This window comes from Pteropus vampyrus, unplaced genomic scaffold, assembly GCF_000151845.1.
Source record: "Pteropus vampyrus isolate Shadow unplaced genomic scaffold, Pvam_2.0 Scaffold174, whole genome shotgun sequence".
NCBI lineage: Eukaryota > Metazoa > Chordata > Mammalia > Chiroptera > Pteropodidae > Pteropus > Pteropus vampyrus.
The window spans coordinates 1,759,260-1,772,647 of record NW_011888955.1 but is presented as its reverse complement, the minus strand read 5'-3'; the positions used below and the strand labels follow the sequence as shown (position 1 = coordinate 1,772,647).

General features: G+C 55.3%; 1 protein-coding gene across 1 annotated transcript in view; it reads left to right on the top strand.

Annotated features, from left to right (window-relative positions):
• The window catches only part of PRDM5 (PR/SET domain 5), a 101,136-nt gene that overhangs the window by 76,688 nt on the left and 11,060 nt on the right, over positions 1-13,388 (top strand). The window contains exon 14 of the mRNA XM_023536966.1: positions 1,963-2,048. Coding sequence (XP_023392734.1) covers positions 1,963-2,048 — 86 coding nt within the window. The remainder of the gene's footprint in view (positions 1-1,962; positions 2,049-13,388) is intronic.

The window sequence follows — 13,388 nt, the reverse complement described above, 5'->3', positions numbered from 1 at the left end:
AATGCCTTTGCTTTTCGTACTTTATGAAGAAAGAAGAAACTAGCAGTTGCCTGCAATTCTGCGACGCGAAGTCGTCACCGTGATGCCCGCGTTTTGCTGTCCCCTCCGGTCCCTCCTGTCCTTCGCGTGCGCGTGGCCGAGGGTTAGCTGGGTGAGAGCTCCGAGCGACAGTTCCCGCCCCTGCTCCCTCGAGCGCTGCTGATGCCGTCAGCACCTGTGCTGTTCGTGCTGTTTTCATTTTGGCCGTCGCCGCTGAGGAGGACTCCGGGAATATGGGAGAGAGGAAATCAGCATGAGTTAGAGACCGGACGGAGCGAGAAGTGAGCGAAAAGGGGGAGTCTTGGGCGGCCCCGCCGTTTCTTCCTGGGCATCCGGCTGAGCGTGGGGTAACGGGTCAGGACAGGAGATACAGGCCATGCCGGATTCGAGGATGAAGTTCGAGGATGAAGCCGGATTCACGAATCCGCAACCGCGAGGCTGAGTTTGACTTGTCTGTGACGTACGCCTGGTGGACAGGTGGGCATCTCAAGACCAGAGCTCAACAGAGAGATCTGGAATTCAGATGAACACGGGTCATCAGCTCATGGTGAAAATAAGATGATGTTTTCAGCGTCGCTCCAGTAAATTGGACCCTAAGCTTTTTCCTTCCAGCCGTGAAAAGTCACCCCTTCCTGGGGTCGTGCATGGAACGAGGTGAGGGTCCAGGCCCACCTACCTGCCCCGGAGGCTGAGTTTGTCTCAGGGAGGAAGGCGAAGGTCTGGGTAGCTCGGCAGACGCTCCCCTGCGGTGGCACTGCCGGATTTAGTTTTTGAGTGTAGTTTTGAGTTCCTGGTTGGCTGGTTGGTTTTCGTCTGTGCTGGTGGTCGTCATCCTCTCCCAGTGCCCAGCTCAGTGGGAGCGTCCCGCGTGCCCGTCCTGGGGGAGGGGCTGGGGAAGCCTCCGTGACGGTGGCTCTGCCGCGTGGCCTCCACGAGATGTCACTGCCAACGCGTGTGCGGATGACGGAGCGTAGCCGCGGGCCCGGGGTCTCACACCCGGGGCTGGTACTATCGTCTCCGGAAGCTGTGGGGAGGGGTCCGGGCGCGACCTGAAGAAAAGGGACCGTTGGACTGAGCCGCAGGCCTCTGCTGGACCTGCCCGTGGCAGGTCACCGGAGTTGTGACCCCACCGAAGGGGCCGGAACCCGCTGGGACAGGAGGGGACTGGGGGGCGGGCACGTGCTGCTCGTCGGGGGCCCCGGCCCTGGCGGGGAAGGCGACCGAGGTTTGGTCTTTGCCGATGGCAGCCAGGTCCAACATCGGCCGCGTGTCACGTGGGCGAGTGGGAGTGTGAGTGGGCTGGCCATTTCCTCTGCTTTCTGGTTAGGCTCTGGCCAGAGGCAGCGTCAGTCGCCTGCTGGGATTAAATTCCATCATTCTTGCCATTTCACGGTAGAAGTTCTTTGAAATGTGATGTGCGTACGTGCACGTGCTTGTTTCACAAAATGGCCTGTTTCCTAAATAACTTCTAGGCGGGAGACACTCTGTTTCATCACAAAGCAGGGTCACCTGCCACCTGGTTTAACTACCCGTGGCTCTGTTGAACACGGGCCAGTCCCGCGAAAGGCTTTTGAGACGCGTCGCCCTGCGATAGACCGTGAAGTCTTCCAGGAAGACAGTCCGAGACCCTTGTAGCGAGCAGCACAGTGACAGAGCAGACTGATTCCCATAAAAGCTTTTTAACCAGCTCGTAAAAGCGGGAGGTTTCATTTGGGTCCAGCTGCGGGAAGGAAAAAGCACCCAGCCTGCTGCCCGCGAGTCACTGGCGTCCTCGAGCTGGACGTGCTCCCGGCTCAGTCCCTGTCCGCGGGAGGGGACGGGGCCACCACCTGGCGTGGGGGGCAGGGTGGGGAGGTCTCGCGCGGGCGAGTGCCCACGGCACGGGCTCGCTTTTCTGACGTGACGCCTTCCTCCACTCCGCAGGTGAGCGGCCCTATCACTGCCCCTACTGCGAAAAAGGATTCAGCAAAAACGACGGGCTGAAGATGCACATCCGGACGCACACCAGGGTAGGCTGCGCCCCGTCCTGTCCCTCCCGCTCCCGGGAACCTGCTCGCTTAAAACGTCTTCGGCTTTGCGTGGGGCAGGAAAATGAGGTGCCAGGTTATATGTTTATATTTATGAGGGGACACCGTCTGGGTGTAAGCTTTTCTTGTTTTTAAAGACAAAATGGTGAAAGAAACAAAAAACCCCACACCCTCAAGGGTCCCCATGCTTCGAACCGTGACTCAGGTTTTGGGAACGGCGGCCGTTATAAATGACAAGCTGCCGAGGGAATGGACTGTAACATTTTAATACTAAAAAACAAAGAGTTGCTGCCTCGCAGAGTATTTGCCAGTAATAGGAACGTCCTAGAATAGAGGTGAGCCTGTCAGCACGAGGTCATTCATACGTATGAACATGAACACGTATGAACGAGGTCATTCATACGTATGAACATGAACACGTGTATTTGCAAGAAAGACGCGGAACGTGACGGAAGTTCCTGGGGGAGGCGGAAGGCCAGGAAGGGCAGCTGACTGCTGTCCAGTGGGAGCCCGTCTCTGTTTCCCGGGGGGCCCTTTGCCCTTTGCCCTCTGCCGTGCTCACCTCTGCCTGCACCGCGGTCAGCGCCTGACAGATGGCTCTTCCAGACCCAGGCGTCGGCCTCACGTGATGAAGAACGTGAGCAGCTCGCCCGCACCCCGCTCGTTTCTGAGCCCGCTCGCCGGTTTGGGGCACGGCGAGATCCTCTATGCCCATGTGAGCGTCAGGCGCTGTTCCGAATGGCTCCTCTCGAGCTCGCTCCGTCCGCCGGTACATTGTGTCGCCTGCTCACAGCCCCTCCGAAGTCTGGCCTTCGCGTGCTCACGGTCTGTGTGTAAACGACTCGCTTTTTCAAGTTGTAAGAGCAACTCGAATTTCGGCCTCCTCTGGATTTTACGTTTACCTTAGCTGTAAAATAAAACCTGTAGAGAAAACATAATAATAATAACATCCTTTCCAGTATCACAAAGCTCGGGCCCTCACTCTGGTTCTGTTGGAAAAGGATTCTTTGGCTTTCATGGAGGAGAGAGGGGACGTGTCCGCTCAGGAAACCAGACCCATAATATCCTGCTCCCTTTACCTGCTCACTAGGAACTGGGCTACTTTCTAAATACAAAATTACGACAGACGGCTAGACAAATGTCACTGCTCAGAGTAATACGTCAGTGTACGGATTCGGAATATTTATTTCACAGTGAGCCTTATTTGGGAGGCGCCAGTAACGCGTCTCGAAGGTGCTGACCCACAGGCGAGGAGGTCCCGGTCCCTCTTACCGAAACTGGCTGTGTCACGGAGTCTGGGCAGAAGGTCGCATGCCGCACCGTTTCCCAGGCTCCCTGGGGACATGGCTCCCCACAGGAGACGCTGCAGGAAAAGAATACCTTTCGGGTTTTCCAAGTGCCTTGTTTCTAATGTGACGAATTTGTTTTTTACTTTGTTTTCATATAAAGTTTGTTAACGAGAACGATACAAGTAGTTGAAACAGATACAGAGACCACCAGTTCCGAGCGGCTCCTAGTCCAGGCCTTCGCATGGATGCATTAATTCATTTAAGCCTCACGGCAGCTCACGTGTGCCTTTAACAGCTCGCCGAAGGTGTGGTTGGGATCCCTCTTTGAAAGATGAGAAACTGAGGCACACGAACGAGGAGCAGAATGGAGCTGGGACCCAGGCCGACGGGCTGCAGAGACCACCCTCTGGCCTGCGACAGACTTGCCTTGCATTCGGTTAAATATTCTCGGATCCTGCGGACTTGGATCTACTTTCCTGTGTGTTTCAGACTAAACAAACTGCAGTAATGACCCCGAATGTATAAGTTTCATGTTCGTTTGAAAATCCGAGCCCTGACTCCAGGGTCCCTAAGCTGCCTCAAGGTGTCCAGGTGCAGGCAGCCCCTTTGCAGCTGCTCTCAAACATGCACCGCACGGAAAGAAGGGCCCCAGGCCTGCCTCCGGGTCCCTGGGGCCTGGCTCCTCCGCCGGGGTTCCAGACAGAGCCCCGCATGGTCAGCGGGGAGGACCAGCAAGCACAGGGTCACAGAAGCATGCCTGTGGGCCTCGCCTCCAACACGTCTTTAATTTCCCTTTTTTCGGTGTGTTATTTATATTTGATCGCAGACAGCTTTAGTTTTGAAATCCTGTTTCCTCAACTGCAGATGAATACAGAGAATCTTGGCTTTTCAAAAGCAAAGGAAGATTACGAGCCATCAAATTCATACTAAGGACCAAAAAGACTTTTTAAAAAAAGTCCTAGAGGAACAATCTCTGCAAGTTCGTATTTTCTCAGTATTATTTGGGTTTTCTCAGCCCCAGAAAGACACCATTCCGTTTGGACCATAACACACACAGTGTCCACTTTGTGTTCACGCTGCTTTACTATTCAGACAGCTCTAATTCAAGACCTTTTTGGTCTCATTTCAAGAGCTGACTTTAATTCCATTGCCACAGTAACAGAAACTATCATTCGGCGAGTTCCGTCTTTAAGAAGCCTTGGGGAGCCCGCGCCCCCGCACCCCCGGATTTGCATTCTGCGGTGACTGCCTGGGTGCCACAGGGAAGGAACCCAAAGTCCTGTCTCTCCGCGTGTGGTTTATGGGGCGCAGCCAGGGCCCCCAGGAGGGAGACAGTTCTGCTGAAATCCTAGTTTTGCTAAAAGGCTGAATGGCGCTTCGGTCTTTCGTGGAGAGGCCCGGGCTGGCGATTCCTGCGTTTCGTCAGCGTGTCGGCCGCATTTTCGGTTTTCCGGGGGTGTCGTGCGGGCGTCGCCTCCGCCTGTGCTCTGTTACTGGTTCACAAGTCTCGTCTCGGGGTGTCTCCCCGGCTGCCGCAGCCGCCTCGTCCTCGGGGCTGACGGACCAGACGGTCCCTGTGCTCCGTCTCTGCGACGTTCAGGTCAGCTGCCGGTCCGGTGACCTCGGCACGTCTCCTGCCGTGACGCGGGCTCCCGGCCTTGCTGCTGGTCGGGAGGGGCGACGTCCTGTGCGGCCCCCCGCGGCCCCCGCATCCCGAGAGCAGAGCCGCATTCTCCCGGTTTGCTGGGCCCTCCTCCTCTGCTTCGTGGCTGTGGGTTCATTTTCCACTCGGGAGGAGATGAAGATGGAAACCCGTGCCCTCCGCATCCGGGGGGCACCTCCATTCATCCGGGGGCACCCCGCATGCGGGCCGCGTGTAGTCAGCCCCGCGTGTGTGTCTGGGGGGGCAGGCGGCCGGCTCCGCATGCTCCCCCCGGCCTGCAGGGTGAGCGTCTGCCCGGGCTCCCCCGTCTGCCTTTTCCCTCCCGTGATGCAGGACGCGGCCTCCGAGAAGCAGGGCCTCTCAGGGGCACTTTTCACGCTGTGGCCCCTGTGGCTTGAGGCCAAGACGTTTTAAAACAACCTCAGGAGGGAACGTGAGTTTTCCAGGGATTTGAGGCTGGGAAACGCCCCTGGCGGATCCGCTCCCCTCCGGTCCCTGTCATCTCGTCCAAGGGTGCCGCCGGACCTCCCAGGTCTGTCCGAGGCTTGTGTGCCAGTGGCTTCTCGCTATGTGGCAAGTCTCAAGGCCACTGGGTGTGCTGCGGGCAGGGGGGTCGGTCCTCTGGGGACCACGGGCCTCCGGCTTTGCCATCTGAGACGCCGAGCCCTGGCACTCGCCGTGGGTGAGGTGGGGCCTGCTCATGGACACCCATTTTGTACACGTTGGTTCTGAAGCAGTGGTCACGTGTGACCCATTGTCACAGAAAGCATCACGTCTCACTTAATCACTTTTGATTTTCAACATGAAAAACACCTGGACCCATTAGAAAGTTATTTCAGAAACTCCGCCGTTTGAATCCCGCTTGAAAAACCCGAACAGCTTACACGAGTCTGAGGGGTCCAAGTTCACAGCTGTCTCTCCGGCCTGGTCTGCAGGAAGAGCCAGATTAGTTCTTACAAATATAAAAATGAAACTAATCGCCACCAATGGTTGAAAGTGGCAGCCAGCCTTTTATGCTCACTTCCATCTCAGTACTTTTTTAAAAAATGAAACTTCCTGTGCCCGATTCCCAGGTGGCTCGGGTTGTGGGTGGGTTTGAGAGACGCGTGTGCATCCCCCTGATGCCGCACACGAGCCCGGGGCCTCCAGCCCAGACCGCAGAGGGTGTCACGGAGTTCGTAGCCGGCACCGCCAGGTTTAGCCGGAGGCTACGGGTGGGGTACTGATGGAGCGATCTGAAAACTATGCGAAACAGACAGACAGACAAATACACACCTGACCAGAGCATGCAGCTGGTGAATCGTGGGTGCCACAGAAGCACCACGTTGCAGGAGAAAGAGTTGTCAGTACCGGCGAAGGTGCTGGAGGGCGGGGAGGGGGCGCGGATGCCAGGCGAAGACGCGGAAGTTCTCGAGCCGCGTGGGCATCGCGTGCGATTTCCGCGGCTTGGCTAAGCATGGCGAAGGGTCTGGTAAGGGGAGGATCAGCTCGGTGCCCATGAGCGCGCGTGAGGCCGGCGTGAAGAACGTGGTCGGAGGCAGAAGCCGGTCTCGAACCGGCCGGGGCATGGCGGGTCGACTGCGGGGAATGCTGGGGCGGGGGTGGTATCTGAGGTGGGCTTGGAGGGATGCGGGGAGGACCTGCTCGGGGTCCGGAACCCCGCGGGCAGCGTGGCAGAGGTGCCCGACGCTGTGGGCACGGTGGCCCGTCCACGGCCGCTCGGTCTGAGGATGCGTGTCGGAGTCTGAGCCCGAGGGGTCGGTATGAGTTCTGGGAGCGTGTTTTGTCTTGCACGATGTGTTTCAGGAGCGTGGCACGACCAGCCGTCTTTTGGGAAGGTGGCTGTGACGTCATGCTCGAGCGGGCACCGAAGGGCGGGACGGGAGGCAGGGACACCAGCCAGGAGGCTCGCTGCAGCCCGGTCCGGGGAGCCAGCAGGGAGCCTCTCCTGGCGGGGCACGGGGCCGTGTGGCGAGGCTGTGTGGTGGGCGCCTGGGTGGGCACACGCTCAGCTGCTGCTGTTCGCACATCTAAACGAGAGGAAGAGATTGAAAACACACTTCTTAACTTGTAAAACAGTTTTATGGTTTCAGAGAAAACTTCTGGATTTGTTTTCACCTTTCGTTTCTCTAAACGTCATCAACCTTTGTTCTGTGTGGACGAAAGGAGATGGCACATGGCCAGTATCCGAAAACGTCTTTGATTTGGTCTCATCGTTTCTGGAACCCACATACTTCTTGGGGAATTGTATATGCTCCGTGAATGAGTCACTTAAGATAAATGGCTTTAAGGTTCCATCGTATTTTGTTTGGCTTAGAATATAGATTTGCCTGAAATCGAACATTCTTAGTCAATCAGGGCAAGCGGCCCTTCCTTTGTCAAAGGGAGCATCACAGCACTTGAGAAAGAACTTTCTTCTCAGGGACCGACAGCACCCTGCTCTCCCTTTCCCCTTCCGTTCGTCACGTCTGTGAAAATTCTTTTCAGTGGTCGTCGCCCACTTGGCCGAGCGCCTCCTCTTTTCACTGTCCGTGACCCACGAGCGAGTCCCCCCTTCTAAAGTCACCATGCGGCAGTTCTTTGTGGCCCACGAGATGATGTCCCTGGGCCGCTGGTCCAGGCATTCTGCATCATGAGCTCTCCCCCGAGATTGCCAAGGCTTTGGAAGTAAGAGGTGAAAACTCGAAATGAATTGAGTTTCGTGCCCTTGACCGTGTACCCCGTGGGAGAGCAGCCGAGTCTTTCTGTGCAGTGAGAATCTGTCCCGCCGCACGTCAGCTTGCAAGGCAGAGTCACACCGATGTGAGCGCGTGAACGGCCCCTGGGCGCGGCGTGGGGTTCCCGCAGCTAATGGCATTTTCATTTCCATTCAGTATTTCTGTGCCTAGTTTGACCTGGGGAGGAGGGGGGACGAAAGCCATTCCCACCGACCGAAAACATAAGGGGCCTGAGCTGGGATGTGGTGTGGCGAGGCGGCCCCTCCCCCCGCGGGGCACGCCCGCCCTGGACCGCAGCGATGGGTGGCCCCCTCCCTTCAATTGGCCTCAGCGACCAGCCTGGCCACAGCACGCCCCGGAAGTGGCATTCTGGGGTGCCGGGTTAAGGTCCTGAGAAGCCTGCAGCGTTCACTTCCTCTCGTGGACCGGCCCGTGCGTGAGGTCCCCACGTCACATGGAGAGGCCGCAGGCAGGCGCTCCAGGCAGCCGCGGCATGACCCGCCCACCGCCTGAGTGAGCCATCTGGGCACCGAACCCCGTCCAGCCTCACGATTTGAGCTGCAGCTGCAGCCGCCCAGCACCACTGCGGGACGGGCTGCGGGCAAGGACCCTCAAAGCCTGGGAAACAGTAAGTCGCTTTAGGTCGCTAAGCTTGGGGTGGCTGCATTTGGAGGGGTCCACTGCTCCCTCAGCAGCAGGTAACCGGTACAAGTGTGAAACGCTGCACAGCCGGACAGGTGCCGTTCTAATAGTGACCACGCCTTTGAAGCGATGGACCCCTTCCTGCTCCCGCAGCATCATAGATGTGCCTCGTTAGTCCTCATCTGTCATGTGACCCTCGGAGACTGCCACCACGGCTGAGATCTGCGTGACGGAGCAGGTGCCGGTGAGGCTTTGAGCTCGTTTCCATCTGAGCTGATGAGTACCGTCAAATCAACACAGGGTCTCACCTGTAGGGCTCTTTATGGAATGTCTGCTTAACTGATTTAGGTGGCTGTTACAGGACTAAATCAGATCCCTGTGTTGTAACTTGTAAATACTTATGACATGTGGTTTTCTTGATTGGCTGACACAATATCTAAAAACTTAAACACAAAAGAACGTGCGTTAGGGATGCTGACGTCCTAAAATTCGCTTAGCGACAGCTCAGATGTTGCCTAAGCACAGACCCCTGACTGAAGGGACTTTCTTTGACTGATGTGATGTGTGTCCAACTGGGTCCTGTAGGATAGGGAGGGCTCGCTTAGGCTCCTTTGGCCAAGTGAATGTTATGGAGTCAACTTCTGTGACACATGGTGTGATTTGAAGGAAGGGCGAAGGAAAGGGTCCAGCCCCTCAGGGTCCTGGGGGACGAACTGATCAGACGAAGCATGGAGAGAAGTGTCCGGGGGTGCTGTGAACCCCACAGGGGAGCCTAGCTCGCATGCGGGGGGCTGAAGGAGCAGCCAGAGCAGACGGGACCCGCCCAGGCCGGGGTGGGGCATGTCTGGGGACACTACCTCGCCATCCCGGGGTCCCCCGCTCCAGAAGCAAGTGGCGGGTTCTGATAAGCCCAGCACAGAAGGTCATTGTTGTGCTTTGTTTAACCAGAATTTGCCAAGGTGATTTGAGCAAAGCGAGCGAGAATGTGTGTTTACGTGTGTGTTGTGTGCTGCGCATGTTGTATACGTGTGTGTGTGCGCTCTGTGTGTGTGTGTCCGTGCCATCCCCCACCAAACACCTTCTAAGGGGTCCTGCTCCACCCACCCACGTCCGGGTTCACTGATCTGACAGAGCGGATGCCCCTTTGCCGCCCCGCCCAGCCCTCCAGGGCCGGAGCCCGAGGCGTGTGCTGGGTGGGACGGAGCCGAGGGTCCCCGGGGGGCCGGGCAGGCCCCAGAGACCGAGGAGCCTTCAGAGCAGGTGCGGGACGGCGGGTTGGGTCTGTAGGTGGCCGGGAGTCGCCTCAGGCTTCTGTCCGCTTCCTGGCGAGGGACGAAGGGAAGGGATGAGTGATAACCTTAGGTGTGCGTGCTTCTTAGAAAAACAGACTGGGAAGCAAAGATGAACATCCACTCCAAGCAACTCTATGCCCCAAGATAACGTTTTTTCACTTTTTATGGTTTTTTTTTTTTTTTTATCATTACAAAACTGCCTTGCAGGTTAAGACTAGTGAAATTATGACTGAATGGCTAAGTCTGTAGTCACTACGATGACCCCCGTGAGAATGAAAGGCAGCACGCACACATTTCTAAAATCTCTTCCTAGTCTGTGACTTGTTTTGAGTATTTGTTGACCTGACTATAAAGCGTCAGTTAATAGTAAGTGAAAATCGCGGGACTTTAAGTGGGTGGCATTTCGGTCTCGGCGCCCGCCGTGGAAAGCCGACACGCTGCCTCGGTGGCCCTGCTCTGCGGCTGAGTGGTGACAGAGAACTGTGCCCGTGACTCGGGCAGCCCTGTCTGGAGTGACAAGGTTCCTTCCCGAACCCCTCCGTGAGCTGGATCTCAGCAAGGAGTAGGTGGGCAGCAGTTTGCAGATTTAGCTAAAATAAAACCATAAACATTGGCGCGTATGCTGGTTGGCTTTGCCACACGGTGCTATCTTTAGACTTTAATAACAGACTCCGGGCGTCAAAGGGGAGTGCCTGCTGTCTGGAGCGCATGAGGAGACCCTCCTTTGTTTCTAAGATAAGCAGCATACAATTAACTTTTGTAAGAAGTGAGACCGTTACCCTTAGACAAGTGATACGTTTTCTATACTGTTTTCTCTGCGAAACAGAATTTGCACTCTATTCAGGGTTTTAATTGCTAAAGTATCACAGAATCTTGAAATAAAGGACCATCTGTTTGCACAAACGTCCCGTGAATGGGTTTCAAGAACAATGCGATATCGAGAGATTCATACATAATGTCCTTTCTTCATGAAATCACCCCATTTATATTTTCATAAGTGTGCCTTTTTCAGTTTTGAATTATATTGTTCACGTGCTTATGTTGATAACAGATGGAAGAAAGCTTGTTAATATAATACATTAAATACCCTTGCGGAAAGTTTATTATGGGCTGAGCGTTATGATAAGCAAATCAATGATACAGGTATCATACCTCATGTTACCAGCGACGGCAGAGGGGCTCAGAGGGGCCAGTGGCTTGTCCAGAGCCCTATGCCTAGCAATGGGGGCACAAAGACTGGAGATCGGGTCTCTTCGTTGCTGGAGGCCTTGTCCTTGATCACTGTGTGTGTAGCCGTGAAGATGCTCAGAAGGACTGTGTTCAATACTGTATGAGCCAACTTTTCACAAAAATTCTAAAAAAAAACTGGTGTTGACTTCTCATTCAGCTCAGAAACGGCCTGTGGTGACTGGACTGCCTCCTCCCTCCCCGCTGCTCCCCGACTCACTGCGAGGAACCGTGTTCTGATGACTGTCACGAAGACGCTCTCGTAGACAGTTGTCCAGCAGTGCCGTGTGACCTCTGCAGGCCGTGTCTCTTCGCCTGCACTGTTTAAGCTGTTCTCGGTAAAATATTGTTGGTATTTTGAGAGCTGCCAGGGACGGACAGTTCATGTCCTTTGTGATCCATTTTAATAAGCGAAATGTCGGTGCGGAAAGATTACAGCCTCGCGTTTGACCTAAATTCCTCATATTGCAGTTTTAAAACAGCATTTTCGGGGGAAGAACCTTGCAGGTCTGTGCCGACGGCTGTGGCAGGTCGAACGCTCTCCCAGGAAGACGCGTCTGGGCCAGGGGTGACTCACGGTGGGTCACAGGCAGGCGGATGTCAAGGCTGGTGGTCGGGCCGAGGGCAGCACAGTGTCGAAGGGCCCCCCGGGCCTGTCAGCCGAGCAGCCTGACTCTCTCGGAGGCGGCGGATCGTTTTAAATGCTTCGCTATTTCATTGTATCCATGCGTCATTGTGAAATGTACTCTTAAAGTCGTGAAGGAAAGAGGGGGCCTTGAGGAAACTCGTCGGGTATTTCGGTTGAAGTTTCAATCCGTCGTGGACAGTCCCTTTTCCTCCGTGAAACAGGAAGTCTTCGATTTCCTTAGCCTTCCCTCTCCCAGAGGCAGGTGGTAGTTCTAAGGACATGAATGTCATTAGCCGCCTGACCGACCCGAACCTCACGCGCGCCAAGGGGAAGTCGGGTGGCCCTGCCCCCTCCTCCGCTCTGTGCCGAGCCCCGAACCCTCGGTAGGGGGAGGCCTGGGGTCCTGGGCTCCCCGATTCCCAGCCTCTCGGCTGGGGGCGCCACAGCTTCTGGAAAAATTCCATTTTTTACCTTCAGTTCTGTGCACAATTGCAGATGACCTTTCTTTTGTCACCGATTAGGGCACTGTCCAGTCAAATCGCACTTCTCGGGGGTCCTCGCCGTTTGGTTCGTTTACCTCCTCGTGGGGGATCAGCACGCGACGCCCCCATTTCCGTGACTCGCGCCCTTCTAGAAAGCACTGAGGGATGAGTGTCACAAGGCCGACGCTGTGCCTCCCGTGCAGCAGGAGGCAGAGCGTGGGCTCGGGGCGGATGCCGTCCGGCGGGAAAGTGAAGGATAGGAATTTGTCCGAAAGGACCGAGGATACCGAGCCGCGACTGTCGCGCCCTCGCGGGGCACGGTGGGTGTTCCCAGAGAAGAGCCGGCCGTCGGCCTCCGTTTGCGTGAGCGTCGGAAACCAGCATGGTGTCAAATCAGAACCAGAAAGAATATATATGTACACATAATACTATAAATAATATAAACCTACCAGTACATGATACGTCATAAAATACAGAAACTAAATGTATAAAATTATACATAATTTTATAATTTTATAAATACGTAAAATATAGAAATAAGAAATAAACAGGATGTCTATATAGGATACTTATATATAGTTACATAGTTTTTAAATGTACTTTCCTATATCATTTTATGCTCAAGATTATAAACATAAATAATAGGAATTAGAATTGGGAGCAATTTCTCAAATACGTTTTTATTACTTAATGTTAGGTCTTTGAAGTATAAATAGATATCAGACAGATGGGTTTCTTTCTTATTTTTCTTTTCTTTCATAAAACTCCGGCTTACGGTGATTGTAACGGTGTTGACTGCTCGTGGCCTCGATGCTGGATTGTGCATGACGCACAGGAGAGGTGGCTGGTGTGAGATCTGGTGATCTGGAGGTTGGGTGGGGCGGACGATGGCAAGGGGCCTTGGGGACTGGAAACCAGGTCTGAGCCCTGGGCCCGGGGTCAGTGGCTGAGCGAGGCAGGCGTGAGTGACACGGAACACTCATCCCAGGACCGGTGCTTGTCGTGGTGGAAAACCAGGGTCCGAGATGCCTCCATGCGAAGTACGTTCTGCTTCAGCAGAAGGGACCTGTTCGAGACCCTCTGTAAGCTTTGGGCTGGCCCTTGAGGCTCCCGGAGCGCCCGGCCACCCAGCCCTGGAGCCGGCGGCCCTGGACTTGACCCAGGTCACGATGTCGCGGAGTGTCCGTGCCAGATGCCGGCTGGGTCCCAGGACGAGTGCAGCGTGCGTTACCCTTAATTAATTTGAGTTCATTCCGTTTAACGCAAACCTTTGTCATTGTCGTATATGTCACACTGTGTGTGCGGGGCGGACACCTTTCTCATGTACGTGTTTTGCTGGTTCAGCTGCCTCTTCTATCGCGTGGGTGGAGGTCCTTGGTCCG